This window comes from Acipenser ruthenus, chromosome 7 (genome assembly GCF_902713425.1).
Source record: "Acipenser ruthenus chromosome 7, fAciRut3.2 maternal haplotype, whole genome shotgun sequence".
NCBI classification, from domain to species: Eukaryota; Metazoa; Chordata; class Actinopteri; order Acipenseriformes; family Acipenseridae; genus Acipenser; species Acipenser ruthenus.
In genome coordinates, this window is record NC_081195.1 from 38,356,357 (window position 1) to 38,383,503 (window position 27,147).

The 27,147-nt window shown below is 40.6% G+C and overlaps 1 protein-coding gene across 1 annotated transcript in view; it reads right to left on the reverse strand.

Moving 5' to 3' along the window:
* Positions 1–27,147, reverse strand: part of LOC117414560 (sodium- and chloride-dependent GABA transporter 2-like) — a 55,912-nt gene that overhangs the window by 7,374 nt on the left and 21,391 nt on the right. The window contains exons 6-12 of the mRNA XM_034024327.3: positions 26,547–26,679; positions 19,702–19,836; positions 13,500–13,603; positions 7,612–7,736; positions 6,010–6,122; positions 5,500–5,637; positions 1,810–1,912 (exon numbers count right to left, since the gene is read on the reverse strand). Coding sequence (XP_033880218.2) covers positions 1,810–1,912; positions 5,500–5,637; positions 6,010–6,122; positions 7,612–7,736; positions 13,500–13,603; positions 19,702–19,836; positions 26,547–26,679 — 851 coding nt within the window. The remainder of the gene's footprint in view (positions 1–1,809; positions 1,913–5,499; positions 5,638–6,009; positions 6,123–7,611; positions 7,737–13,499; positions 13,604–19,701; positions 19,837–26,546; positions 26,680–27,147) is intronic.

Here is a 27,147-nt window from a genome sequence, read left to right on the forward strand (position 1 = left end):
CCAAGTTAAGTGGTTAAAATAAGTGAAATGTAATTTTACTATTAGTTGACCAATTATCTTAAAAAATAAGAAACTACATTTTGTAAGTTCACCCATGGTAGTGTGTTTATCCTACTGTAGCTAACTGTATTCACAGCATTTTAATCTGATGGGCCAAGGACAATTAAACAATTTGCCAAGAAAGATACCCTCAGATAACCTTGAGGAAAGTTGGTTCATTGTCCTCTACATAATGCTCGTCATGTCTCATTTCTGGGCATAAGAACAGTAAACAGACCAATTTACAACATGCTTATGTAAGTGACATAAATATTTCTAGACCCACTATAGTAGCGTATTCTAAACAGAAGCCAGAGCATGTCAACTGTAGTGTGTACTTTACTTAAAGTGACTGTAGGTAACAATCATTTTATTCATATTCCCCATTCATTAGATAGCTCTCAAAATGTATAGTTCCCTTTTAAGTATGACATTTAACCATTAACCTATTAGGTAATGGTTACATTTCTATTTTAGGGATCCAGGGTTATGATAATAACCTAACTTTTTAAATGTTTTAGCAAACATGTATTTTCATTTTAAAACATGATATCTGCCACTGACTCACTGTGTGTGACCCTGAGCAAGTCACTTCCTTGTGCTCTGTTCTTTGGAGGTCCTATTGTAAGTGACTCTGCAGCAGCAGTTGTGATGCATAGTTCACCCCTTAGTCTGTGTAAATTGCTATGCTAAATGACTAATTAATTCATTAATTTAAAGAAATCTGTGTTTGCCGGTCGAGTGAAATTGTATCCACCCTTTCAGGGCCTTCATTCCTGTCAGTAACCAACCACCTGCTTTCCCCAAATGATTGACATGTTTTGCAGCCAGGAAGACGCTGATGAGGGGAAATGACCTAGGAAGTGAAGTCGTAACAGGCTTCCTTGAAAGGCAAGGGAAGGAAACTGAGAACTTTCTTTGACCTAGTGTAGTATTAGATGTTTTAAAATGAAAATACATATGTGTTTCTTTCAAAACAACACATTTGATACCTATACAGTGACTAGAAGTGCATGACAGGAAATATTTCATGAAATGATTTGTTAGCAACAACACATTTAAGGAGTGTCAATCAAGATTTTAAAATCAATTTCCGCACCTTTTAGAAGCACTTAATTACTGCTCTGTTTTCTTACATTTTGTTGTTTTTTGCTTGTTTTTCACACTTCAATTCAGAATTTGCAGGTATTTCCATGACAATCCTGCAATATAAATGTGCTGCTATTTCCTGGATCCTGGTCTAGCTGGAATCAAACCACATGCCCTACAGGTTACAGGAAGCAGTAATTACATTTATTAATCCAAAGCATTGTACACTATATATAAAAAACAAGCAAAGAGCCAATGAATGTTGAATACAAGAATAGAGGGGCATAGTTGTGAATACAGGTTCTCAAGCCTTGACAGCAGACCTTTTAGAAGCGTTATAAAATACTATACTAAAATTTCTATTTGATCATTGAATACCAAGCCAGACCAAAATGTATTGATTTTTTGCATTGATTATAATGAAAGACATTATCATTTGTGCATGCTTTTCCCCAAGGTTATTCTATGCATTTACCATATTTTCTTTTAAACACCTATCTGGTATGTACAGTGCTTATCTATGCGTTTACTTTGGTAAACTCTTATCAGAACAATCAAGTAATATTTAGAGATGTGTATATGAAGCTCTCAATTACACACTCATTTCCAGGCCTGTACCTTTAACAGTGGCCCATTGTACTGTCTGTTAAATTCCCAAACAGAGGCTACTATAATACTCACCATAAACCCAAGCTATGCAAACGGTTTCAAAAATAGCCACAAACAGGAGACACATCCCACTGGCAGCATAGTAATCAAAGAGCTGGAAAACATACATCCCACCCTGAAACACAGACACACAGGCAGGCAGCATATTAACAATGGAACTGGAATGTTGAAATACTGACATCATAATAATAATAATACCTTTTACTGTACATGAGCAATGAAGTGTTATTGTTCATTACTGATATTAAGCTGTAAATGCTCAGTTCTGTGTTCCACCAGGGTGCCAGCACAATACACAGCAGTGAGGAGCACAACAGAGCAAACACACCTAATGAATACACAATGGGTGATGTTAGCTTTCAAAATAAAACTTACAGCTTGCTCATGGCATCTCTGGACCATCGAATCTCATTAAAAAATTAAAAAACCTATGGAATCCATCTCAAGGTTTCTTTTCAAAAGACTGAGGCATAATGAAACCCTTATAAAAGTGTACCATGGTAATTTGGCAGTTTTACCAGTATACCATGACTTACAATGGTGTCCATTATTGGTTTTTGTTTTTTTCTTTGAAGACATTAAGAAAGATTTCAGGTAGAAACTGTTTGTCATTGAATTTATGAAGTTTCTTTCAGTATTTATAAATGTAGCTCTGTAGCGTGTTTAATAGTTATGGATGATAGTTTTATATTTATGATCTAAACAATGGTGGAGTCTAATAATCATGCCCTAAAACTAGTAAACCAGCCCTTTTACGACCGCTTCCCACTGCATTAAGATATTTAATGTGTTTAGTGATTTTACAAGGAGATAACAGTCTTCTGGAAAGCAGGCCGAGCACCGCCAATGTTTGAGTTTACATACAGGGTGATAAGAAAGTAAGTTTAACACTTTCTAAATCACCCTTGTGGCAAAGTGCCCCCCCCTGTGTATGTTATATGTTACGTGTTGTGTGTAAATGTTGGTGTATAGGCATTGGTACACGGGATATAAGCGGGTCTGTGTTTCACGTGTGTGTAAATTGTATATTTGTATTAGGCACGGGGATGGCACATCACATCACGTGCAAGTAAAAAGTAATAATATGTGAGCACGGGGAATTGCACTTTAATTAATTCACGTGCAGTTGTACCGAGATTCCAATTGAATGATTGACTAGCAATCGAGTCTCGGTACAACTGCATAAAAGCTGCATGTTTTCACTCACTGGTTGTTGGGTGTTCGGTGATTGGAGACGGAGGTAATTGTGTATTGTAAAAGCGTAAATAGTTATATCTGCTCACCGTGTTTTGTTCGTCTGTCTGTGCACTGTTTAGTTCGTTTTGTTTGTCTTTTTATTTTGGCGTATAGTGCCGTGTCCTGTTTTATGTTCCAACCTTTTATTTTCTGTTCTGTTTATTAAATGCTGAGCATAATGTGTCAGGTGTATTGCACAACACCTGCATGCTCATGGAGTGGAATCTTTTTCTATTGTAAAAGTCGAATGTATTTCTAACAGGAAAACGCAGGACCAAACACGTACAATCAACTGCTCCCAGGATCCCAGGAAAACCAGCAATGACAAAAAATATATCTGAACTCAGTCTACTGTTGTGGTGTATGTGGAAAGCAGATCTATTTTTGTGACCTTTTTACTAAAGCATTCTCTAAAATCGCAGCAATCCACTGGGCTCCATCACCATTAGTATACCAAATTAGCACAGGCCCGTTTGAATTAGGTTCCCATCACCATTAGGACACCTTGAAATAGGTGGAACCACTTTAGATGGAAAAGAATCAATCCAACCATGTCAACCCTTTTGATTTTTGCATGGAGGGTATGTTAATTAGGTATCACTTAATTTGCTTGACATTTCTTCATGGAATTGGGGTTTTGTGACTGTTCTCATCCTTCTTGGACATTTTTGATTGAAACACAAAAAACTGTCAGAAAGTTAAAACACTGCCACAAAAGCCCTTCCCGCTGGTCAGAAAAACGTTAATATTCAGGGCCAAAATGATGAAACCAGAAAGAGTCAAATTGTGTCAGGGTCGACTTTCTTTTGTCATTTCCATATTCAATATTATGTTGCGAACCACTATGTATGAGCCAAGAACAACTGAATCACTTGGCAGTTCTGCACGTTCAAAAGAACCTTACCGATGAAATAGACAAAATCTCCTTAGACTTCATTCTGCAAACTGAACAACGCTGAAGTGTTTTTGCTCTTTACTAAGCAGTAAGTTGTCTATGCACTAATCAGTAATTACTTCTAATCTTTGTATAAACACGGATGTATAATTAAGTTGACTAAATGCTTGATTATGAGTAGGGCTTGACGCATGACGTGGGTTTTGGCAATATACAGCTCTGGAAAAAATTAAGAGACCACTGCAAAATTATCAGTTTCTCTGGTTTTACTATTTATAGGTATGTGTTTGGGTAAAATGAACATTTTTGTTTTATTCTATAAACTACTGACAACATTTCTCCCAAATTCCAAATAAAAATATTGTCATTTGGAGAGCATGCCAAGATGCATGAAAGCTGTGCTTGAAAATCAGGGTTATTCCACCAAATATTGATTTCTGAACTCTTCCTAAGTTAAAACATTAGTATTGTGTTGTTTAAAAATGAATATGAACTTATTTTCTTTGCATTATTCGAGGTCTGACAACACTGCATCTTTTTTGTTATTTTGACCAGTTGTCATTTTCTGCAAATAAATGCTCTAAATGACAATATTTTTATTTGGAATTTGGGAGAAATGTTGTCAGTAGTTTATAGAATAAAACAAAAATGTTCATTTTACCCAAACACATACCTATAAATAGTAAAACCAGAGAAACTGATAATATTGCAGTGGTCTCTTAATTTTTTCCAGAGCTGTATTTTAAATAATGTCAATCCTGTCTTACTCTCTTTCTACATAAAGAAGCTGACTTTCAGAAAGCGGGCAGTGTGTAAAGACATTGCTACTGACCAATCATCAATTTTTGTGGGCCTACGTATTAGAATACACTTGTTAGAGTGACTTGTGACTGGGCTGGGCTGAAAAAAACAGTAACTCGATAGTGTGATAGATACACGGGCAGTAATGGGGCGCAAAACAAAATCTCACAATTCTCGGATTCAAAATGCATCCAGAGTTCTACATTGCCTGAATCCTAAATATTGACATCCTCACGTCAACACTGTAAGTTAACCTTTATATACAGCTATAGCCAAAAGCTTTGCATAATAATAATAATAACAACAATAATAATAATAATAATAATTAAATGTTATTCTTGTGGTATAAATAGAATAAACTAAGAAGCCCCATTGAATACGGAAAATACACAACAAAGTGCAGAAGGATCAAATAACCTACTCAAGCTTTGCTTTGACATTTTCAATGGTGCTTTGTCGTTTATCCTCTATATATACAACTGTATAGGACAAACAATGAGTCATAGACAAGCAATACATACTGTAGACACATAAATTAGATATTGTAAGTACATAGCGACGATTATTTTACATAATGTTAAACAGTATTTTGTTGTTTAAAAACAAGGATTTTACAGATATTTTTTTCTCCTAACCCCAAGTATAGGGGAATCTGCCCCATGCCCACCACCAAAAATTTTACAAACCCGGCGCCTATGCCTAATTCTGCTTTATAACCCTTGAGATGTGACACGATGAGGATACCTGCTGATAAAGTTGGGTTTGCTTACCTCCGTGATCATGGTAAGTCCCATGAAATAGGAGATGACGGAGATGCCAAGGATCAGAAGCTCCCTTCTGTTCCTGCGGCGGAACACAGAAGGAAACATGTCGACCAGCGCTGTCACCAGGCTCTCCACACACACAAACTGTGAGGGGAGACAGAGAGGGGTGGAAGGGCACACCGCTGCTTTCAATAATACAGTTTGTGGAAGTAACAAATAATGACTGGATTATAAAAAAAAAGATACCATTTATATATCTATATCTATATCTATATCTATATCTATATCTATATCTATATATATATATATATATATATATATATACACACACACACTACCGGTGTATATATAATGTCCAACAGATTTAGTGTTTCCATCTTCAATATAAAACTTGTTTGTAAAACTACAATTCAATCTGCAACTGGACGTTACAAAGAAGTCAAGAAGAATTCGGTATCAGGTGTCCGAATTTTTATTTTGGTGGGTGTCTATAGATAGAGAAAGTGGAGGCCCTACCTGACTGTCGAGTCCGAGAAGGACAATCATGATGAAGAAGAAGCATGCCCACAGTGAAGAGAAAGGCATCATGGACACTGCTCGTGGGTACGCAATGAACGCCAGCCCAGGACCTGCAGCCACAGAGAAAGAGAAAGCAGGTTACAGCGGAGAGGAAACCCGAACAAAACACATGAACACCAGCCCAGGACCTGCAGCCACAGAGAAAGAGAAAGCAGGTTACAGCGGAGAGGAAACCCGAACAAAACACATGAACACCAGCCCAGGACCTGCAGCCACAGAGAAAGAGAAAGCAGGTTACAGCGGAGAGGAAACCAGAACAAAACACATGAACGCCAGCCCAGGACCTGCAGCCACAGAGAAAGAGAAAGCAGGTTACAGCGGAGAGGAAACCAGAACAAAACACATGAACGCCAGCCGAGGACCTGCAGCCACAGAGAAAGAGAAAGCAGGTTACAGCGGAGAGGAAACCCGAACAAAACACATGAACACCAGCCCAGGACCTGCAGCCACAGAGAAAGAGAAAGCAGGTTACAGCGGAGAGGAAACCCGAACAAAACACATGAACGCCAGCCCAGGACCTGCAGCCACAGAGAAAGAGAAAGCAGGTTACAGCGGAGAGGAAACCAGAACAAAACACATGAACACCAGCCCAGGACCTCCAGCCACAGAGAAAGAGAAAGCAGGTTACAGCGGAGAGGAAACCAGAACAAAACACATGAACGCCAGCCCAGGACCTGCAGCCACAGAGAAAGAGAAAGCAGGTTACAGCGGAGAGGAAACCAGAACAAAACACTTTATTAACTCAATGTGGCCAACTCTGGAGGAGGCTAGAAAACTTCACTGCGATTTTTTAATGTACTGTACTGTAAATATGTATTCAGTGTTTAATCCATACTATAAAACACTTAATGGTGGTATGGGTAGCAAAACTGAACGAAACCTATACAGTTCAAGATAAATGTTTCTACTGTAAGTCTATTCATTGGCCTAAATGCTCAAAGCTATTAACCAAAACTAGCACCATTTTACCAGCTCAGAAACAAAAAACTCAAAAACATTTAATTAAGGGATGTGATAGTCTGAAGTTGTTTTTTCCTTTCAGACAAAAATAATGTTTATAAAGATTTGGAGAATATCTTTGGTGCTTTAAGAATCTAGTTTGAAGACATTGAGAAAGACTTATTGTAAAAACATTTGCATTTTGAAAGTTTCTTTTATAAGAACATAAGAAAGTTTACAAACGAGGAGGCCATTCAACCCATCTTGGTCGTTTGGTTGTTAGTAGCTTATTGATCCCAGAATCTCAAGCAGCTTCTAGAAGGATCCCAGGGTGTCAGTTTCAACAACATTACTGGGGAGTTGGTTCGAGACTCTCACAAATCTCTGCGTAAAAAAGTGCCTCCTATTTTCTGTTCTGACTGCCCGTTTATCTAATCTCCATTTGTGACCCCTGGTCCTTGTTTCTATTTTCAGGTCGAAAAAGTCCCCGGGTCGACATTGTCAATACCTTTTAGAATTACTATAGTTTTCCTGTGGTGGTTTCTTTAAACTCTGAGCCTGAGAAGTCTCTTTTGTTCAGTGTTGACTGCAAGTGCTTACCAGACGCTGCAACTTCTGAAATGGGCACTTGCTGTTCATAAGCCATAAATCCCAGGATGGAGAAGATGGCAAAGCCAGCCATAAAGCTTGTCCCACTGTTCAGGAAACATAGACACAGGCAGTCCCTAAATGAAGAGAGACACCTTTTGGTTAGACAGCGTTTTATGTTAGCAATAGTATATGTCACGTCCCTGTTGGAAGCTATCAGCAGCAACTACACTAATAATATTGCTGAGATCTTGCACTCCGAATGTCAATGACGAAGCATTCTAAACATTTAATCCGCAGCAGGTTCTATAAAAATAAAGTATGTTAATATCAGGGTTTTGTCTGTTTTTAAATTTAGATTCAACGGCTTATAGTGTGTTTATACATGTTCAGTGGCTACCTCTGCTCAGGTTGAGAGTGTACTTTCTCTTCCACACATTGTATAACAGACCTGACAAAGCAAGTGCGCAAGAAATACACTCTCAAGTTGACTACAGGTGGCTTAGAAACACACATCACACGACAGGGTGTGCAGTCTCGTGTAATATACCACACGTGAAAGCCAAGTGCCTTTTACACACCAGATAAGTGGTATATTATGATGGTGCCTCCGAGCTGGGTGGCTGCATTTTACTGCTAGGACAAATATCTGAATATCCAAACAAACATTGTAGTGGAGGCCAGCGGCGGGATTTGGTGGAACCGCTGGTTGTTCTCCCTTGCTTGTCACCACCTATGTTTCCATTAAACTTTTTTATGCACTAAAACTCATGTATATATTAAAAAAAAGGGAAAAGAAAGAAGAAAACTGATGATAATAGGCGCAATTTGGTTAATTCATGCGAGCGAACAAAAAAATAAATAATATATTCGCTAGGGGTGGATAAAAATGTATCTTGTACCATAAATGATGCACACAATGCAATGGAAATACTTTCCTACGTTCTTTACCTTTACCATATGGTGGTATTTACGTGGTCATCTCTAACGGCACTGGGCACTTCATTAAAACTTAATGACATATCATATGCCAATCAAATCTACAGCTATGGCCAAAAGTTTTGCACAGAATTTTAGGATTGAGACAATTAAAGAACGAAACTACATGAACATAATTTAGATATTTTATTTAACACCATTTAATCAAAGAAACTACAAAATGATATCGCAAAAGTCTACCAGAAGTCATAATAGTTGTACAGTATTTCATGATTGATTTTCAAAATTTGTCAGTTTTTCATTAAGTATATGGAAAACTACAAAGCAGTATGTAATTCAATATGTTATTCATTCAAGTCATTATTCATCGGACACCTTACAAAATACTGACCTCGCCAATGGACAAGATCATATATTAGTAGGGGTCTACTTAAATCGCGGTAAATTTACATATTTTTCACGGGTATGTTGTGGAATAAAATTAGGATTTTGCGGACATTTCGCGGACATGTTTAAACATTAAATAAACCTAAGTAGACAGTATTTCAGAACACTATAAAGCCTAAAAATAGTGCTTCTTGCTTCCTTACTAAAACAGAGTGCTGGCATTTGTTAAAGGCAAGTATGCAGCATCCCCCTGCAGTTGACTTGCCCATACATTGAGACTGCACGTCTGCATCCACTGAATTGGTTGGAAGTTAAGGCAAAGCTTTGCCAAGTTATACAGATGTGGAAATCGATTAGAAACAGCCCAAAAACTCGGTTACACAAGGGCATCTGGCATGTATGCAGCACGTTCGTTGTCATGTTATTTGTCCCATCCAATAATTTATTTTATTAGTACCGAGTCAAAACAAAGAAGACGTGGCTATTCTGGTTTAAAATCCCAACTGTAACAGCAGGTTGAAGCGAGGTGGCTGAGCTGGATTGTTTTAGTACTGATTTAACTTGCAGACAGGAATACTTCTTGTCTGCGCTGACTTTCCAGTTTGGTTTCTGAAAGCTGTTTATTTTACTTTCTGTTCAGTAGCCTCTGTAGTAGCCTTTTGTTTAATCTGTGATTCTGAGGCTAAATAGCGATCGATCGTATTTTCTCCAAATACACGTTAAGATATGGAAAACAATTACCTCAGCCTGCATGTAGTTTATTTGGGACATATCTTGAAACGATCATCAGCCGAAATATAGTTTTCTTTCTTTGTCGTCCATTTCTACTATTTTACCTCCAATGCTAAAAACTAGATTTTAGCAACCTAAATCAAAACAATGCAGCACCAACTTTGTCCCACCCACTACTGCACAGTACAGATCACATAAAAGCAGTAAAGACGCACTGATAGGCTGATTAAAACTTTGTCATTTGAATAGTAAACAAGAACGTTAACTGCTTTGGAGAATTTATTTTGTAAATGTTACTTGTGGACATTTTTTGTTTGTTTTTTGCTTAAGTGCAATGCACACGGGACGGCGAAGGAATAAAAAAGGGCTATCTGCAGAAGATACGTAGTTTGCGTCGCTTGCGTTGTGCAGTAGTTCATTTAAAGTTTTTTTTTTTTTTTTCCTCTCCGTACTTGTTTGTATGCATTGGCCCCTAAGAGGTGAATTTCGCAGTGACCCCTCAATTTCACGATTTCCGCGAAATGCGCTAAATCGCGAATTAGGTAGGTCCCTATATATTAGGAATGCAGACCGGACCAGGTTCCGTGAGTGGTCCGATCCAAATCTATGGAAGTCCGGTACAGGTTCGGTACACCTTAAGGATGTCCGGTACAGAGAGTGGACCGGTATGTGGCCGGTCCGTCGAACAAACACTGGGCCAGCAAGCTTTTTTTTTCTCTCGGTTTTAAAAAGCCTGGAACTAGTGCAATGAAGGAAACACTGCATACTGCAATAAAACACTGCATACTCCTAAGACTTAAAGCGCTCACTTTTTAAAAAGCTCTACAGTTAAAAAAACAACAAAAAAAACAATACATACAAAGCCAAACCCCACAGAGGCTTTAATGAGAAGTTATGACCGTATACAACACAACAAACAACATGTGGATTTTATATGTGGTCATGCAATAAACCAGAGCCTGTGAACATGTCATGTGATCTTTTAAATTCTCTTTCCCATGCAACATGGGACAGTGTTTACCCTCAAGCATCTTTTTAAATATGTTAATAAGTTGTTTTCTATCAAGAAAATGAACAGGATAGACTAACATTCTCACTGTCAATACCAATCTTGTGTGTGTACTGTATATAAAATAAATATATATACAAATACCTGTAAATAACGTTAGATGTAATACATGATGCATTTTTAATATCATTTACATGACTCGTGTTTATTCCAGACATAACAGCACAAACCACAGAGCAACAACATTCGTGAAAACTTTCATGATCATTTACTTTCAACTTTCAAGTTTTTAAATCGCAAAAATATATAAATAGGCTACGTTGAAATCGGCACAATCGTTTATAAACAGGTAGGTCACATAATTAATACAATACGCATTAATTATTTAAAGATTGTTTTAGCTGCGCATGTCAAAGACGTTTTTAATGAAAACAAACTATAACTGATTAAACACATCAAAAATCATGCTGTCCTGTTAGTAAATGATTGCAAAATGCAGTCGATAACTGCTGCGCGTGCACATCACTCGTATTTTACCTCAGACACGAGCAAAAGAAAAATTAGACGTGCTTGTGGGACGATCTCATTTTAGGCATGCACAATGCCCCAGGGGATACACATTTCTGAGGGGTACGGAATTGGTTACAACACCGGCAGTGTCGCAGACACCTGATGCGTCTTTTTAGACTGATAAACAGAGTATACTGAGTATATATATATATATACTTGTAAAAGTTGAATCATTTCCCGCAATATATCTCAGTATTCTAAACGCCCACAGGTAGATTGGAATCGCTATATGACACGCAATTGGATACAAATGTCACCTGACCCTCCCCCGACTTTCATTGCACTAGCACTGCCTTAAAGAATGAAACCTGAAATGCTAGACTGAGAAACCGATCATAGAATATAATGGGAAACTTGACGTACGCAGGGACGGCATGGTACTGTAAGTGGGTTTTCATTTGACGTACGTCATGGTGTTGAAGTGGTTAATGGTTAGGTTAAGGGTTAGGTATTGGGTTAGGGTCAGGGTGGGTTGATGTCGTAGAGGTGACAAGCTCGGGAAGTGAAAGGTGGGGGTGCTTGGTAAATGCCCTAGAATGATATAATGTCCTGAGGACAGTTTCTATTGGATATCCCTTTCTGCTGCTGCCGGTGGGCATTCTCCTGTCAGCTAGCTGAGATCAGCCCCACGTGCTGGTCAGTGTTGCAGTGCACTCTATTTGCTAAATAAAAGAGCCATCTGTTTTGGAAGATACAAGTTGTACGCTTGGATTTGTACTGACTGCTACAATATATAAGACAGAAACATGGAAGTTGGAGTTGAAACGCCGGCACAGACGTGCCAGACACCTACATAGGTTTACACAGCTTTAGTAAAATCTTACTTTTGTCCCGCTTTTGGGTAGTTGTCCCATCTATGTCCCATTTTTCATGAACGTCTGTGTTTGGCCATAGGCTCAACGGTAATAAGGCACCACCATGATGGACTGAGGTAAATCTAAAGTGGAAGCAAGCCGTTGTGGGTTGTTTCTGAGCTGCTCTGATATATAATATATCATATATAATGTGTGCTACAGATACAGTTTTACAGGGTTAATGAAAAGAATAACGTTTCGCCGTAAGTTGGTAGCTTTATATATGGGTCAGTTTCTGTCTGCATTATGATGCAGGACGGTACATCACTCCAACTTGCAATATAGTGATTTTAATTCTCTTTCATGATGCGATCCTAGTTTTTGTTAAGTGAATGTAATAAAAGAGAAATAAAACAGTGACTAAATATTGTTTTTTTCATTGTACAATGCCCTGTTGTCCACATTTATTTTATTTGAAGTGTTTATTCAAGTTAAAAACGAATGTTATTACTTCATGAAAACGTGTCTATGGACACTTTGTTTATTGCAAAGACACAACAATGGCAAGGATTATTACAAAAAATGTGTTGTCTGCTTTGTTTTTACCTGCAATACACACAAGATATTTTTAACCGTAACTACTGTATTGCATTCTTTCTTTTGTAGTTAATTCACGAGGGTAAAGGAAGGTCTTTCTTACTTATGGGATATTTTTCAAATGTAATAAAAGTGTTACATATAAAGGCTTTGATAACGTTTTGAAAATGAATGAACATCTAAATCTTGAATGAATATCCAAACATGAAAATTGTCCCAACTTAGATGAGCCTAAAATTGGCAAGTGTAAACAGGGTACCAGTAATTTTAAAGAAACAGTAGCTAACAAAATAATTCCATAAATCTTACCCATTTTGCAGTTCCATTAGCTACGTAAGTCTCAAATGTGCAGTTTTTAAATAAACACGATATAGCAAATGTGTTTTTCATTTTAAAACATGATATGCGCTGCTACACTAAGTTCTCAGTTTGCTTGCACTGCTTTCCAGTAGTCTTACTGCTTTACTTCCTTGGTCATTTCACCCCAGCAATGCCTTCTGGGTCAAAGAATGTTACTGATTGAAAGGATATCAGTCATCAGGAGAAGCAGCTGATTGGTTATTGTCAAGAAAGAAGCCAGTGAAGGGGTGGGGACAATTTTACTCTCTAGGTGAAATGACCCAGGAAGTGGAAGATTTCTTTAACCTAGTGTAGAACCAGATATCATGTTAAAAAAAATGTAAGTACATATTTGCTAAAACATGCGTTTCTTTCAAAACTGCACATTTACAACCTATATAGTGAATGGATGTGAATGGCAGAGAGCATTTATGGATCTATTTTGTTAGCTACAATTATCTTAAATACTGTACAGTAAATTAAAAATTGAGAACTCTCCACTGGAAAAAATGGGACAGAATGTGGTGACCTACCTGTAGCAGTTGTTATTGTACTTGTTGTAGCTCCCAAGAGCTGTCAGGCATCCCAGGCAAATAGCAAAAGAGAAGAAAATCTGGGTCCCAGCATCCATCCACACCTAACAGACAAAGAAATGTGGGCTAGATTCACTTTATCACTATCACAACAGCGTGGAGATCCCTGAAGACATGTCTCAAAATCTCTTGGAATGCATATACAGTACGGTTTCCCGTCTGAATGCTTCAGTTTCCCCGAAGGTTTCTTATTTTATTTACACCAGTGCAACATGTATGTTGAGTAATCTATTAGCACGGAGAAAGATTTCTAGTCAAAACGTTTAATTCATTTTAGTATTTCTAAATTTAGAATTATGAACTACCTATAAAAGTTTACCACAGTAAATATATACAGTAATTTTCCCATGCTTTGGTTATACTATTCATTTGCCATTTACTATGGTCTACCATGTTTTTTAATATGCTTTACCACACCTCGCCATAACATACCTTAATATTAGCCTATATTTCAGCACGCTTTCACTGTGATGTATTACCTTTCTAAGCACCTTTCTATCTAGGAGGCTTTAAGGTTCATGTATGATTGTAACGGGGGGAGATCTGTGCTGACTATCTGGCGCATGCATGGTACTGCAGGAAGGGGGCAGCAGCCTCGGTGATCCGCCTGTCAGTCATGGCGATGACACGGAGAGGTGGGGGAGAGGGTGTGTTGGCTTTCCCTCTCTCTGAGTGGCTGAGAGGCGGGTCTTGGGGGGATTGCTGACCCTATAAGATAACGCGCTGTAGTGCCCTCGGCCTGCCCCTCTAAGACGAAACGAGCCAGCTGGCGGAAGCTCTGCGGCCAGACCGAGCACGGCCGGAGAAGAACGAGCACAACAATAAATTAATTAAACAGAAAAGCAATTTTTAGTAAAAATTAAACAGAAAAGCAAAACTTGGCAGAACCCCGAACAGTCTCCACAGGTTGAGGGAACGGGTGAGCGTAGGACAGAGACCCGGGCCGTGCGGATAGCGACGTTCGGGGTAACGCTGCCGAGTGCAGCACCTTTATTTTGTAGTTTTATTACTGTGTTTAATTTTCCCTTGTTTCTTTCGCCTCTTGTTTTCATTATTATTTTGAGCACCTGTGCGTGCGCTACGTCCTGCCAACCTTTTTACCATTGCTGGTATTAGGTTGTGCTCTGGAGCAGTACCACAGTGCCCCCTTGTGGAAAAAAATAAATCAGTGCGTCCGAGCGGCGTTACAAATAAAGTTCTGTCTCCACTGTGTCAGTGAATTGCCCACCACCCTTCCATAATGATCCTTACAGCATCTCAGTATAATAATAATTGATAGAATCAAGACTATAAGAGCTTCAGGATTTGGGGGGGTAGTTCCTTTCACCATTCTCAGAGCCAGTGAACAATAATGTTTATTATAAAATGTTTCTTTTTTTCACTATAGAACTGGCAATGCGAGTTCCCAGCTTCCAATTGCAGCCAGGTTGTAATTTTCCACTGTGCTGCAGAGGAGAGTGGGTATTGGATGAGAAGTGGCTTTGTTTGCTGAGGCTCATGTAAGGACATTCAAACAGACAGCTCCTGCTATGTCTGTGGTGTGTATTAAACATCCGGACTGAATAGAACAAATTGAAATAATAAGGGTCTGCTGATAAAATCTAGCATGCTGCTTGCACCTTCCGCAGTTTCTCTCCCCCTGCTGTTAATATGTCCAAGTGTATTTCAATGCATCTCTTGCAGTCTATTATAATGATTCAGGCGACTGTGAGAGGCATTATTCCATTATTACTTCAAAACAGCAAATATAAAACATTGGATTTTAATAAGATTAATCCATGTCAGTTTCACAGAGGGTATCCGGCATAAAAAACGTCCTTTTTAAATACAGTATGAATATTATTACATGTATGTGTGCATGTTGTGTTCACGTGTTACTGTAATCTGATTACATTCTTCAGTAACCTGAAGCTGCAATGGTTCCTTTTTCAGACAAGTAACTAAATGTGGTAACAGATTATATTTTATGTGAAATAATGCAAGAAAACGAATTGTGATATTTTACAATACATTTTCCATGCCATGCACATCTGTTCACTATATAGCACTCGAATGTGTAGTTTTGATAAACCTATGTTTTAGCCAACATGTATTTTCATTTTAAAACATGATATCTGGCACTACATTAGGTTAAAGAAATGCTTGCTTGCATTTTCATGGTCATTTTCCCAGGAAAGTGAAATTGTTCCCCACAGGGCTACCAGCTGCCTCCCCTAATGACCTAGGAAATGAAGTAGTAAAATATTATCTGGATAGCACAGCATCCAAACAGAGAACTTCTGTTTCCCTAGCGTGGTACCACATGTCTTTTAGGGTGTTGTGTGGCCACCCAGTGTGATCAAATAGAACCCCATTTCACCTGATTTTAACCAACTCTGGGTTAAGGTGCAAAATCAAAATGATATTGATTTTCCACTGAAAACTCTAAAAAATAAAAACAAAACAAAGGGAGAAATGTCTTTTACAGAAAGATAACCCAAAGATAACGATTTAAAAATGTAAGTGTCTGAAAAGGAACTAACTATGGGCTATCTATGGGCACATACAGTAGATTAGAGTACTGGTCTTTAGTTTGGAAAAAGTTAATAGGAGATGCTAAATAAGACTTTCTCCACTTTCCAAATGTGTCCCCTCTGGTCCTGATTTCTGTGTGGCACTTAAAGTATTAGCTTGGGTTATCTGTGTCAACTCCTTTTAAGATTTTAAAGACTTCAATCAAATCCCCCCTAATTCTTCTTTGTTTTAGATTTAATAGATTATAGCTCAATTTCTTTATTCCCTGGGATTAGTCTGGCTGCTCTTTGTGGGACTCTCTCCAATGTCCTTTTTTGTATTGTTGGTACCAGAATTGAACATAGTGTTTAAGTTTGGTCTCACCAGTGCATTATATATTAACCATAGCGAGGCCATCATGTTCTTGTAGGTCTTGAATACTGCTGTGTGGTTCTTTAGCAATGCATATGGATCCCCACTGTTTCAGGGTTGAAGCACTGCTGGCTGTCAGAGTCTTCTTTCACTGAAGTGTATCATACCTCAGGTTACATTCCTTATCCCAGAAGCCTCCCACTTGGCTATACACAGAGATCACTGCATTCTGATCGTGAGTTTCAGATCCACGCTGGGGTATCATAAACCAGAGTACTCAAGGAAGACACATTATGGAACAGTGCCGACCAGAGTCAAACCCTATGATTAACTTTATTTTTTTTTCTTAAATGGTGATCTATTTTGGATGCTGAGTTCAATATCACATTAACTCACTGACAGTTTTGAGAAAGTTATCTGATCTCAAAGTACACGTCTGGCATGCTCTCTTGCTGTACCAGAATGCAATAAGGTGCTGGGGAGGGGGTGGTGTGAGGTTGTGTTACCGGGGTCATGGAGTTCTTTATATGGGAAAGGGTTTGTCTACAACCAATTCTAGTTTGTTGGTATAAAAGCTTGTAGGAAATATTTGGAAAAATCCAAAAGTACACATATTGTTCTCTGTAAAAATCCTATGGTTATATTGTTTCTGGGTTTTGTTTGTACAGTAATTGAACTCTTACCAGAAAGTCTACCCTAGGATAATTAACACCTGCAATACTCTGTGTAAAGAAGTGCCTCCTACATTTTGTTCTAAGTCTATCTTCCCTTAATTTCCAAATGTGTTCGCTGGTCTTGGTTTCTGTGCTGCACTTAAAGTATTGGTTAGGGTTAGCTTTGTAAATTCCTTTTGGGTTTTAAAGACTTTGGGATTAGTCTGGTTGCTGTTGATTGGACTCTCTATCTACCTGTTGGTAATGTGATGACCAGAATTGACCACAGTATTGATCACAGTATTCCAAGTACAGGTACTTTCTCACCAGTGAAGATCTGCTCAATATCTCTCCCAACCTTTCCAAGCTGTTTTATTTATACGGATTGTTTTTCTAGTAAAAGTAACCTGTCTTTTTTCTCTATTTTTGTTGAATTCAGTGGCTTACAGTGAAATCAGTGCTTTTACCTTTCATTCAACAGTACACAGGTTAAGAATAACTCCAGGGAATATAACTGAAAATAAAAGATACTCCAGAAATCTGAGGGGCTGAGACAGTCAATGTGGATATTATTATTGACTATAGGATGTAGCTCCTCTCTCGGTTGCAGGTCAGTTCTTTTTATATGTGCAGCTGGGCCAGGTCAGTATTTCCCTGCTAGGAAGTAAGTTTGCTTCACTACTAGGCCTTTAGCAATGACTTGTTTTGGCCAAAGAGAAAGCGACATTTTTCTTGTTTTGATGTTCAAAGACAAGGATTAGGAGTACCTGGGGCTGTGCCAAGGCTTCATTCATCACTGGAGTTCCTCATTGTAATAGCAGGGCAAGGCAGGAACATCTCCAGAAGAATGTGTGTCTTGGGTTTCAGTGTCTTGCCTAGGGCATCTCAGGAATGAAAACAGCAACCGCTCTCTCGGTTCTGAAAATGTACTACCCTCGTGCAAAAGTAAAGCAGGGAAAAACATGCCTGGCTTTTTAATTTATTTTAATGCAGGTGCTACCTTAATGAAATAGTGAAAACTGTTTGTTAAAAATTGATTTTTGAAACATCCAGCTATATCATCGATTCCACCACGCCTTTTGAGTTCTGCATGTCAAGTTGCCCATCCTTGCTGGTTTACACGTAGAAACAAAATTGGTGACAAATGAACATAAACAGGCGTGTCAATGACATTCAAAAAATGCAAAATTAGAGCCATCAGTAACAGTAAAAAGTTGATCACTGTACTCTCTATATCCCACTGTATGTATAGAGATAGGTTACCTCCTATACCCTGAGATTTTGACACTCTTAAAGTACGCGGTTAGAACAAACATAACTGTAAATCTTACCTACTACAGATTGTGATCAGTCTTTCCGATATGAGAAATGCACACAATATGGTAACGTTTAATTCAATTTATTTAAACCTGTTGGAGAAGAATATTTATCGAACACTCTTTGCAGATACTTCTATGCAGTACTTCCGGTCAACTTCCTAAAGTCGCATGAAGGAATTAAATTGCCATATAAATCACGTCAGTCCTAGGTAAAGCCGTGATTGGTATTCAAATGCGAGCGAGCAAATGCATCTAGCTTCTGGGAGTTTGAGTTCTTTTAAAGAAAACAGTTTTTACCGAGACAAATCAGGCTGGGCTTAGTTTCCAGGTTTCAGTAGCTTGGCAACATTTGTTTTTATTAGATTAGATTTGATGAATTCTGCACAAACATTCAAGTTAAGTGTGCAACTGGTAAAGATACAGCTGTAAACAAGCTAGCGAAAAATCTAAATGAACTCTACTTTTTGCTTGTCCAGAACTCTTTTCAGTATCAATGTACTTGAAACCTCATTATGTAACTTGGTTTCTATCTGGAAATGGAGATCTGAAGACTGTAATTAATCTTTCTCTTTAATAAATGGCACTTTAAGACGCAAGCATGTTTGCAGCGTCCTGATTAGCATAATTAGCGTGTTAAGAAGAAGCTTATTTTGATTCTACGTATATAAAAAACAGTAAATCAGTCATCTGTTGGTACTGAATATTTTCAGAATTATATACGCTAGTTAACTAGTCGAATAGCAAAGTGACCGTTGACTCCTGCGGTTTCAAGTGGATAGAAGTGTAGTTGCGGTTGCAAACCATTAACATATAAAACACAAAACATCCACTTGCATATAGAACCCCTAATAACTGTTTTACCAGAAAATGAATAGATTATGTTTGTAATTTTTCAATGGGCCAAGCTATTTACTCAATTTTTTTTCTGGAAGAAAATACAATTCTGAAGCAAGAAAGAAACACATCTAATTTACCTGGGTTGTTTTATTTCTGGTTTGGTTTCCTTTATAAAAAAAATTGTTTAACTGACGATATGGAGTAAAGAGCTTTCAGAATAGCCCAATGTGTTTAAGGTCCCAGTAACTAAACATCAGCAATCCCTTGAAAAAAATTTCTTCAGGGGTTATATGATAGAGATAAACGTGTAAAACAAATTATGTTCTCAATAGATCTGCTAGGCTCTAAAGCTTTACCCAGCAGACCACGCAGTAACCCAGTACTTCTGTTAGGAGTGGTTATCTTACACACTCCCCCTCCCCAGTGGATGATGATGACAATGACATTATGAATGCTCCCTTCTCTTACCTGGGGATCTGCCAGCCGGCTGAGGTCTGGGTACAGGTAGAATTTGATTCCCTCAGCTGCCCCCGGCAGAGTCACCCCTCGGATCATCAGGATCACCAGCATAACGTAGGGAAACGTAGCGGTGAAGTACACCACCTAGAGGATGGAAAGGGGATGGCACATTTATACTGCGTTAACAGAGGTTTCAAAATGTTATTTTTATACATGACAAACAAAGTCAAAGGAGTGGAAACAAAAAGTTTAATCTGATTGGCATCAGCAACATTATCACTGTTTCTGTTGTGGTGAAGCTCTTTTGGCTCTTCTCAGCATTCTGCATGTAGATTAAAGACTACAGATTCAAAGTTTAAATGGCTGTTTCATGATAAACAACAAATTCCTATTTTATAGGTCAAATTTGTGTGTATGTATATATACAGTGCCTTGCAAAAGTATTCAGACCCCTGATCAATTCTCTCATATTACTGAATTACAAATGGTACAATGAAATTTCGTTATGTTTGATATTTTATTTTAAAACACTGAAACTCAAAATCAATTATTGTAAGGTGACATTGGTTTTATGTTGAGAAATATTTTTAAGAAAAATAAAAAAACTGAAATATCTTGCTTGCATAAGTATTCAACCCCTGTGATGTGGAAGCTCCCAGTTTACACCGATGAAAGAAATTGCCCTAACGAGGACACAATTACCTTACCATTGGCCTCCACCTGTGAACCATTAAAGTTGCTGTCACATTTTCTGGATAAAAACCCCACTGTTGAAGGATCATTGGTCAGGCTGTGAATCTGAAGGAAAATGAAGACCAAAGAGCATTCTACAGAAGTTAGAGATTAAGTAATACAAATGCATAGATTAGGGAAAGGGTACAAAATAATATCCAAGTGTTTGGATATCCCAGTGAGCACAGTTGGATCAATAATCAGGAAGTGGAAGCTGCATCACACCACTCAGGCACTGCCAAGAAAAAGCTGTCCCTCAAAACTCAGCGCTCAAACAAGAAGGAGACTTGTGAGAGAAGCCACAGAGAGGCCAACAATCACTTTGAAGGAGCTACAGAGTTCAGTGGCTGAGAGTGGAGTAATGGTGCACCAGTCAACCATATCAAGAGCTCTGCATAACACTGGCCTGTATGGGAGGGTGGCAAGAAAGAAGCCGTTACTCAAAAAGTACCATCTGAAAGCACGTCTGGAGTTTGCCAGAAAGCATGAGAGTGACCCAGCTGCGATGTGGGAAAAGGTTTTGTGGTCAGATGAGACCAAGATAGAGCTTTTTGGCCAAAACTCAAAGCGCTATGTGTGGCGCAAACCTAACACTGCCCATGCCTCAAGACACACCATCCCTACAGTGAAGTATGGTGGTGGCAGCATCATGCTGTGGGGATGCTTCTCATCAGCAGGGACTGGGCATCTTGATAAAATTGAATGAAGAATGGATGGAGCAAAATACAGGGAAATACTGTAAGAGAACCTGCTTCAGTCCGCTAAAAAACTGAAGCTTGGGAGGAAACTCGCCTTTCAGCAGGACAATGATCCCAAGCACAAGGCCAAAGCAACATTGGAGTGGCTCAAGAACAAAAAGGTGAATGTCCTACAGTGGCCCAGTCAAAGTCCTGATCTCAATCCCATTGAGAATCTGTGGCACTATTTGAAAATTGCGGTCCACAAGCGTCGTCCAACCAACCTGAACAACCTGGAGCAAATCTGCCAAGAAGAATGGGCAAAAATCACTCCAACACTGTGTGCAAAGCTGGTACATTCTTACTCCAAAAGACTTAAAGCTGTTATTGCAGCGAAAGGTGGCTCTACCAAATATTAATGTGTGGGGGTTGAATACTTATGCAAGCAAGATATTTCAGTTTTTTATTTTTTTTATTTTTCTTAAATGTCACCTTACAATAATTGATTTTGAGTTTCAGTGTTTTAAAATAAAATATCAAACAGAACAAAATTTCAATGTATCATTTGTAATTCAGTAATATGAGAAAATTGGTCTGGGGTCTGAATACTTTTGCAAGGCACTGTATATATATGTCAGGGTTCTCCCCAGGCCTTTTCACCCGGCAGAGTGGCTGTCGCCGCCCGTCTGGAAAAACCCAATCCGCCCGTCTTGCAGATGCTACTGTGCCTTTAATAATAAGGATGGATTGCGCTTCTAGCAGACTAGGTCAGTTGCGTGTTGCTGGGTGAATAAAATTTCTTGGAACCACCTGACAGCTGTGTTACGTCTTGACACATTTAACCAATCAGAGAGTTGAAGGGGCGGGTTTTCTGCGTTAAGCACTTCGAGAAGCTAAAACGTTAAAAATGACTGCTAAAAAAAAAAATAACCAATTATTTTCAAAGCAGGGGGTCAAAAAAAGCCGGCGATCGGCGCAATCCATCTCCTAATACTATATTTGCACCGGCTACTTTATTAAAAAAATATTGAGATTATGTTCAGGTATTATAATTCAGTCCATTTTTTTACTTTTATTGTAATACAACATATGGATTGAACGTTTGTCTGTCCCTGCTACCATTACCTAGAATATGCCTCCTCGATGCTGGTACATGATGTAATACTAAAAGAAACCTTCAACAACAACGTTTTGACTACAAATCTTTTTCAGAGTCAAATAAAATACATCAACATTTTACAAAATAAAGCTACAATTCCATTTTAGTGTTGATAAACCGCACGATGAATAACATTGGTCTTGATATTTCAATCGGAACACAGATTACCAACGATGTTATTATTCAGCTCAAATCCTAACCAAACCATGCAGTTATACTGCTGAATGTGTAATGACACAGTATCCTTCTGAATTAGCACAACCAGAAGGAATCATACACTTTAATATCCAAAGCATTGCAGAAATAAAACAAATCGAGCAGTAATTACCTGGTAAGCTTGGGAATGGTTAAACTTGCCTGTGTTTACTAATGCTGGCAGCATGTAAATATTCCCATGGTAACCAGGTTACTTTATTTGTCCATATACAAAAATGGTCCATTTTTAAAAGTTCTCTGTGACCAATATGGTTTTCTAGTATTTATAAGGGGACATATGTTACTTATAGATATTACTGTAAAAACATTTAATATACTGTAATGTACTGGTGATCTGGTTCCATGATTGATAAGTGAGATAAGGATTTGAAAGGTAGAAATCATTCTCAGCCACATAGACTAATTTGATTCCCTTTCAATTCGAAGATGACCACCAACGACATTATGTATGGGCTATGCCTGCCCATTGGGTAGGTATCGCTAGGCTCTCTATAGCAGAACTGCCAATAGGCCCCTTCCTGGGATGACACACCGAGGGATTAAAACCGTCATTCTGAGGATGCCATTTCTCTTTTTCCTTCTCAGGACGGTATGGTAAGAACCTCTGTGTTCAGCTGAGCATGTTGACAGAAAAGAGCTTCGAGTCGAATCGAGTTGATTGTATTTCCCTTGCTTTCGTGCGGAAAGCTGCTTTCTAGGAAATCAACGACTGAAACAGACTGAGCCTTTTGCCTTTCTGTCTTTCAGCGGCCTCCTTAGCGTGGTAGGCCGCTCTTTCTTATCTGTCTGTGTGAGTGACTGTTCCTCCACAGGACTAGGCCTTGCCGCATCCCCGCTGTTGAGTAGACCTCGCTGGCTGCGTAGGCACGCCCACCTCGGTGAGTTGGGCCGTGTAAACAAACAGTGTGTTCTCCCCTATTTCTACGTGGTTTTTTGCCGTCTTCTTCAACTCGCCTACCACGGCTTCGGCCCTTGTGTCTCCCTGGTCTTTGCTAAGCGCTGGCCAGGTGTGTACCGCCCCCCCCCCCCCCCCCCCCCCCCCGGTGCTTCGCTACCACAGTACATGCATAGTCCATGGTACTTCGTTATCTAGATGCGCAGTGCTCACTGCACACGGCACACCATGCCCAGCGTTACAGCGCCAGTGCACAGACATGGCGCCGCATGGTACACGGTGCACACAGTGCCCGCGTTACTCTGTACGCACGGTGCATACGTTGCACACGGTGCTCGGTACCCACCGCTACATCTCCAGTGCACGGTGCTTCACGGTGCACACAGTGCTACAGCACTAGTGCAGGGACGCATGGTGCCGCATGGTACACGGTGCACACAGTGCAGTTGTTGCTTGATCACACAGTGCTATATATATATATATATATATATATATATATATATATATATATATATATATATATATTATAGATCATGATGTACCCAGTGCAAGCAGTGTTCCGTGCACGCTGTGTTCAACTGGTGCAGAATGTACGTCCTGCAGGGCCAACATCCCTCAGGAGGACAGGCACACCCTCTGTGTGCGGTGCCTGGGCGTCTAGCATGCCACCTTGGCCCTCGAGAGAGAGGTGGCCTGTAGTATCTGTGTGGCTTTATAGCCCCAGGTGAAGGAGAACAGGTTGGAGAGGGCCACAAGGGTGAGTTCCGCGTCCTCAGTGGCCAGACCATCAGCAGCTCTTGGAACCCCAGAGCCCCTCCTCCATGAACTGTCCCAGGACCCCCTGCTTGACATCCCGCACAGGCCCTCCGTAGTTACTCCTCATCCCCTCAGGCGAGAAGGGTGAAGCGGTCTAAACAGGCCAGGGACATTATGGACCTCAAGGCACAAATGGCCCAGGTCCTGGAGCTCCTGTCTCGACAGGCACGTGCGGCTCTAGCCGCAGCCCCAGCTCCAACCCTGTCACAAGTACTGTACCCTCCCTCCCCCAGAGGACATCAGGGTGAATGGGAAGAAGCGCCCCAGCTGGCAAAGGAGGATACGCTCTCGATAGTGCCCTCCTGGGACACAGCCTCGTTCTCCTCCGGCATGGAGGTAGGAGGGGAGCCCGAACCCCCAGCCGAGGGGGAACCTAGTTTCAAGGTGGCCTCGGAAGCCAGTGCTCCACCACTGCAGTGTTCTTGCAGGTCCCCTGACACCAGCGGCAGACGCAGGCGATATCCCTGCACTCTCAAAAGTTCCCGGCCTTAATGGAGGAGGTCCACTTCTCCTGGGATCATCTGGTCTCAGCTCCAAGCGTGCTGAAGCAGGCCGCACAGCTTGCCTCCTTGGAAGGCGTGGACAAGCTGGGCCTAGTGGGATTTCCCCCGGGAGACTCCATCATCGCGGCCTTTGTCAAGGCTCCGCCGGTGGGAGGTTTAGCCAGAGACATGGCGTGTCCGAACCCGCAATGCAGGGTGACAGAGACGCACCTTAAACGGGTGTACGCAGTGGAGGCACAGGTAACCCACCTGGCAAACACGACGGGTATACTGAAGGCCAATATGGACGGCGTCCTGCGTGAGGCCCCGCTCCCTGAGCCGATGGCCACCAAACTACGCCTCCTGTCCACCACGCTGCTACATATATCCGGTCTTCAAGGGCGAGCTCTTGGCTCGAGCCTGGCTAGCCTAGTGGTGGCTTGTAGACAGCTGAGTCAAGCCAGAGTTCCTGACACGGAAAAGGCCGCACTGCTAGAAGCGCCGATATCCCCAGGACATACCTTTGGACCAGCCGTGGAGATCTTGCAGAGATCCCACCGGGAACGCAAGGTGTCCTGGCAGGTGGCCGCGTTGCTCCCTCCACGCGCTCCTGTGTGGGGCAGATTGAACCGTAGACGAGCTCTCAGACGCGGACTGTCAACAGGACAGGTCCGCTTCCCACGGCTCTGCTGGGTGACCTAAGGCATCGCCTACAGGGCAGCCACCCCAGACCGACCCGCCACAAGCCCAGCAGGGCCCCTGAAGGCTTGCAGCCTCAGACCCTCTTCTCGGCACACCAGCTGCATTATCGGTGCGCTTGCACCTCGGACACCAGGGAACTCGCCACCATGCACACAGGTTACGCACTTCAGTTCCTATTGGGACCTCCTCCCTTTCAAGGAATCACGAATACTTTCATGACAGACCCTCTCCAAGCCTCGGTACTTCAGAACGAAGTGGCCGCCTTGCTGTGCATGCGAGCCATTCGCCTCATAGACTCTGGGTTCTTAAAAGAAAGGAGGTTCCAGATGTTGACTCACCGTCATATCCTCCAGTCCATCCAGCCGGGCAACTGGTTCACTACCGTGGACTTTCACATTCCCATCCGTCCAGAGCAGAGGAATTATCTCTGCTTCGCCTTTCAGGGAAGCGTTTACGAGTTCGCTGTGCTGCCATTTGGCCTCTCCCTAGCTCCTCGTACGTTTTCAAAGTGCGCGAACACTATCCTCGCCCCCTTGCGGCTGCAGGGATCAGAGTAATAAACTATCTCGACGACTGGTTGATCTGTTCCCAGTCGCGAGAGAGAGCAGTGGCCCACACAGCAGTCGTGACAGAGCATCTGATGACGCTGGGCCTCACCATCAACGATGTAAAGAGTCGGCTTACACCAGTGCAGTGTACGAAGTATTTGGGGCTCCGGCTGGACTCCAGTACGATGCGCATATACCTCTCGGGCGACAGAGTAGCAGCTATCCAAAAGAGCCTCTCCTTGTTTCAACAAGGATCGCAGGTCATTCTCGTATTGTGAACCAGCTTACACTATTTCATTACGATTCAATAATTTATGGTTAGGCCGTGCTGACAGTACATTGTACTATACTTTACAGTATTAAAACCTTTCACTAATTCACTGTTTTCCTTATTTTCAATTTTTATAATGAGGAAGCACTGTACACAAATATATTGAGAAAGACTTCTAGTTGAAATGCTTGTCAAAGAATACAACTCATTTGGTTCCAAACAGTCGATTGCTGTGTGCTACATGCTGCTAGTGCATCCTGTTTCTGGTCATACACCTGCACAGTTATTCTATGGTTCCATGTTAAAAGCAGACTGCATGGTACAGTAGAATGCTGGTAACAATAGGGCAAGCTCACCTTGCCAGTGGACCTGACTCCTTTCCATATGCAGAAATAGCACATGACCCAGGCCAACAAGAGACAGAGCGCCAGGTCCCAGTGTAATATGCCAATGTGGTCAATGCCTGAAGAAATCCTCAGCACCCGTTTCCTACAAACCAAAGAAAATTGAAAAAAAGTGAGCCGTGTGTTAGGGTTATCAGACAGATCCACTCAGTAGTAAAGTGAGCCGTGTGTTAGGTTATCAGACAGATCCACTCATTAGTAAAGTGAGCCGTGTGTTAGGTTATCAGACAGATCCACTCATTAGTAAAGTGAGCCGTGTGTCAGGTTATCAGACAGATCCACTCATTAGTAAAGTGAGCCGTGTGTTAGGTTATCAGACAGATCCACTCATTAGTAAAGTGAGCCGTGTGTTAGGTTATCAGACAGATCCACTCATTAGTAAAGTGAGCCGTGTGTTAGGTTATCAGACAGATCCACTCATTAGTAAAGTGAGCCGTGTGTTAGGGTTATCAGACAGATCCACTCATTAGTAAAGTGAGCCGTGTGTTAGGTTATCAGACAGATCCACTCAGTAGTAAAGTGAGCCGTGTGTTACAATCGCGGTACGTGTCTT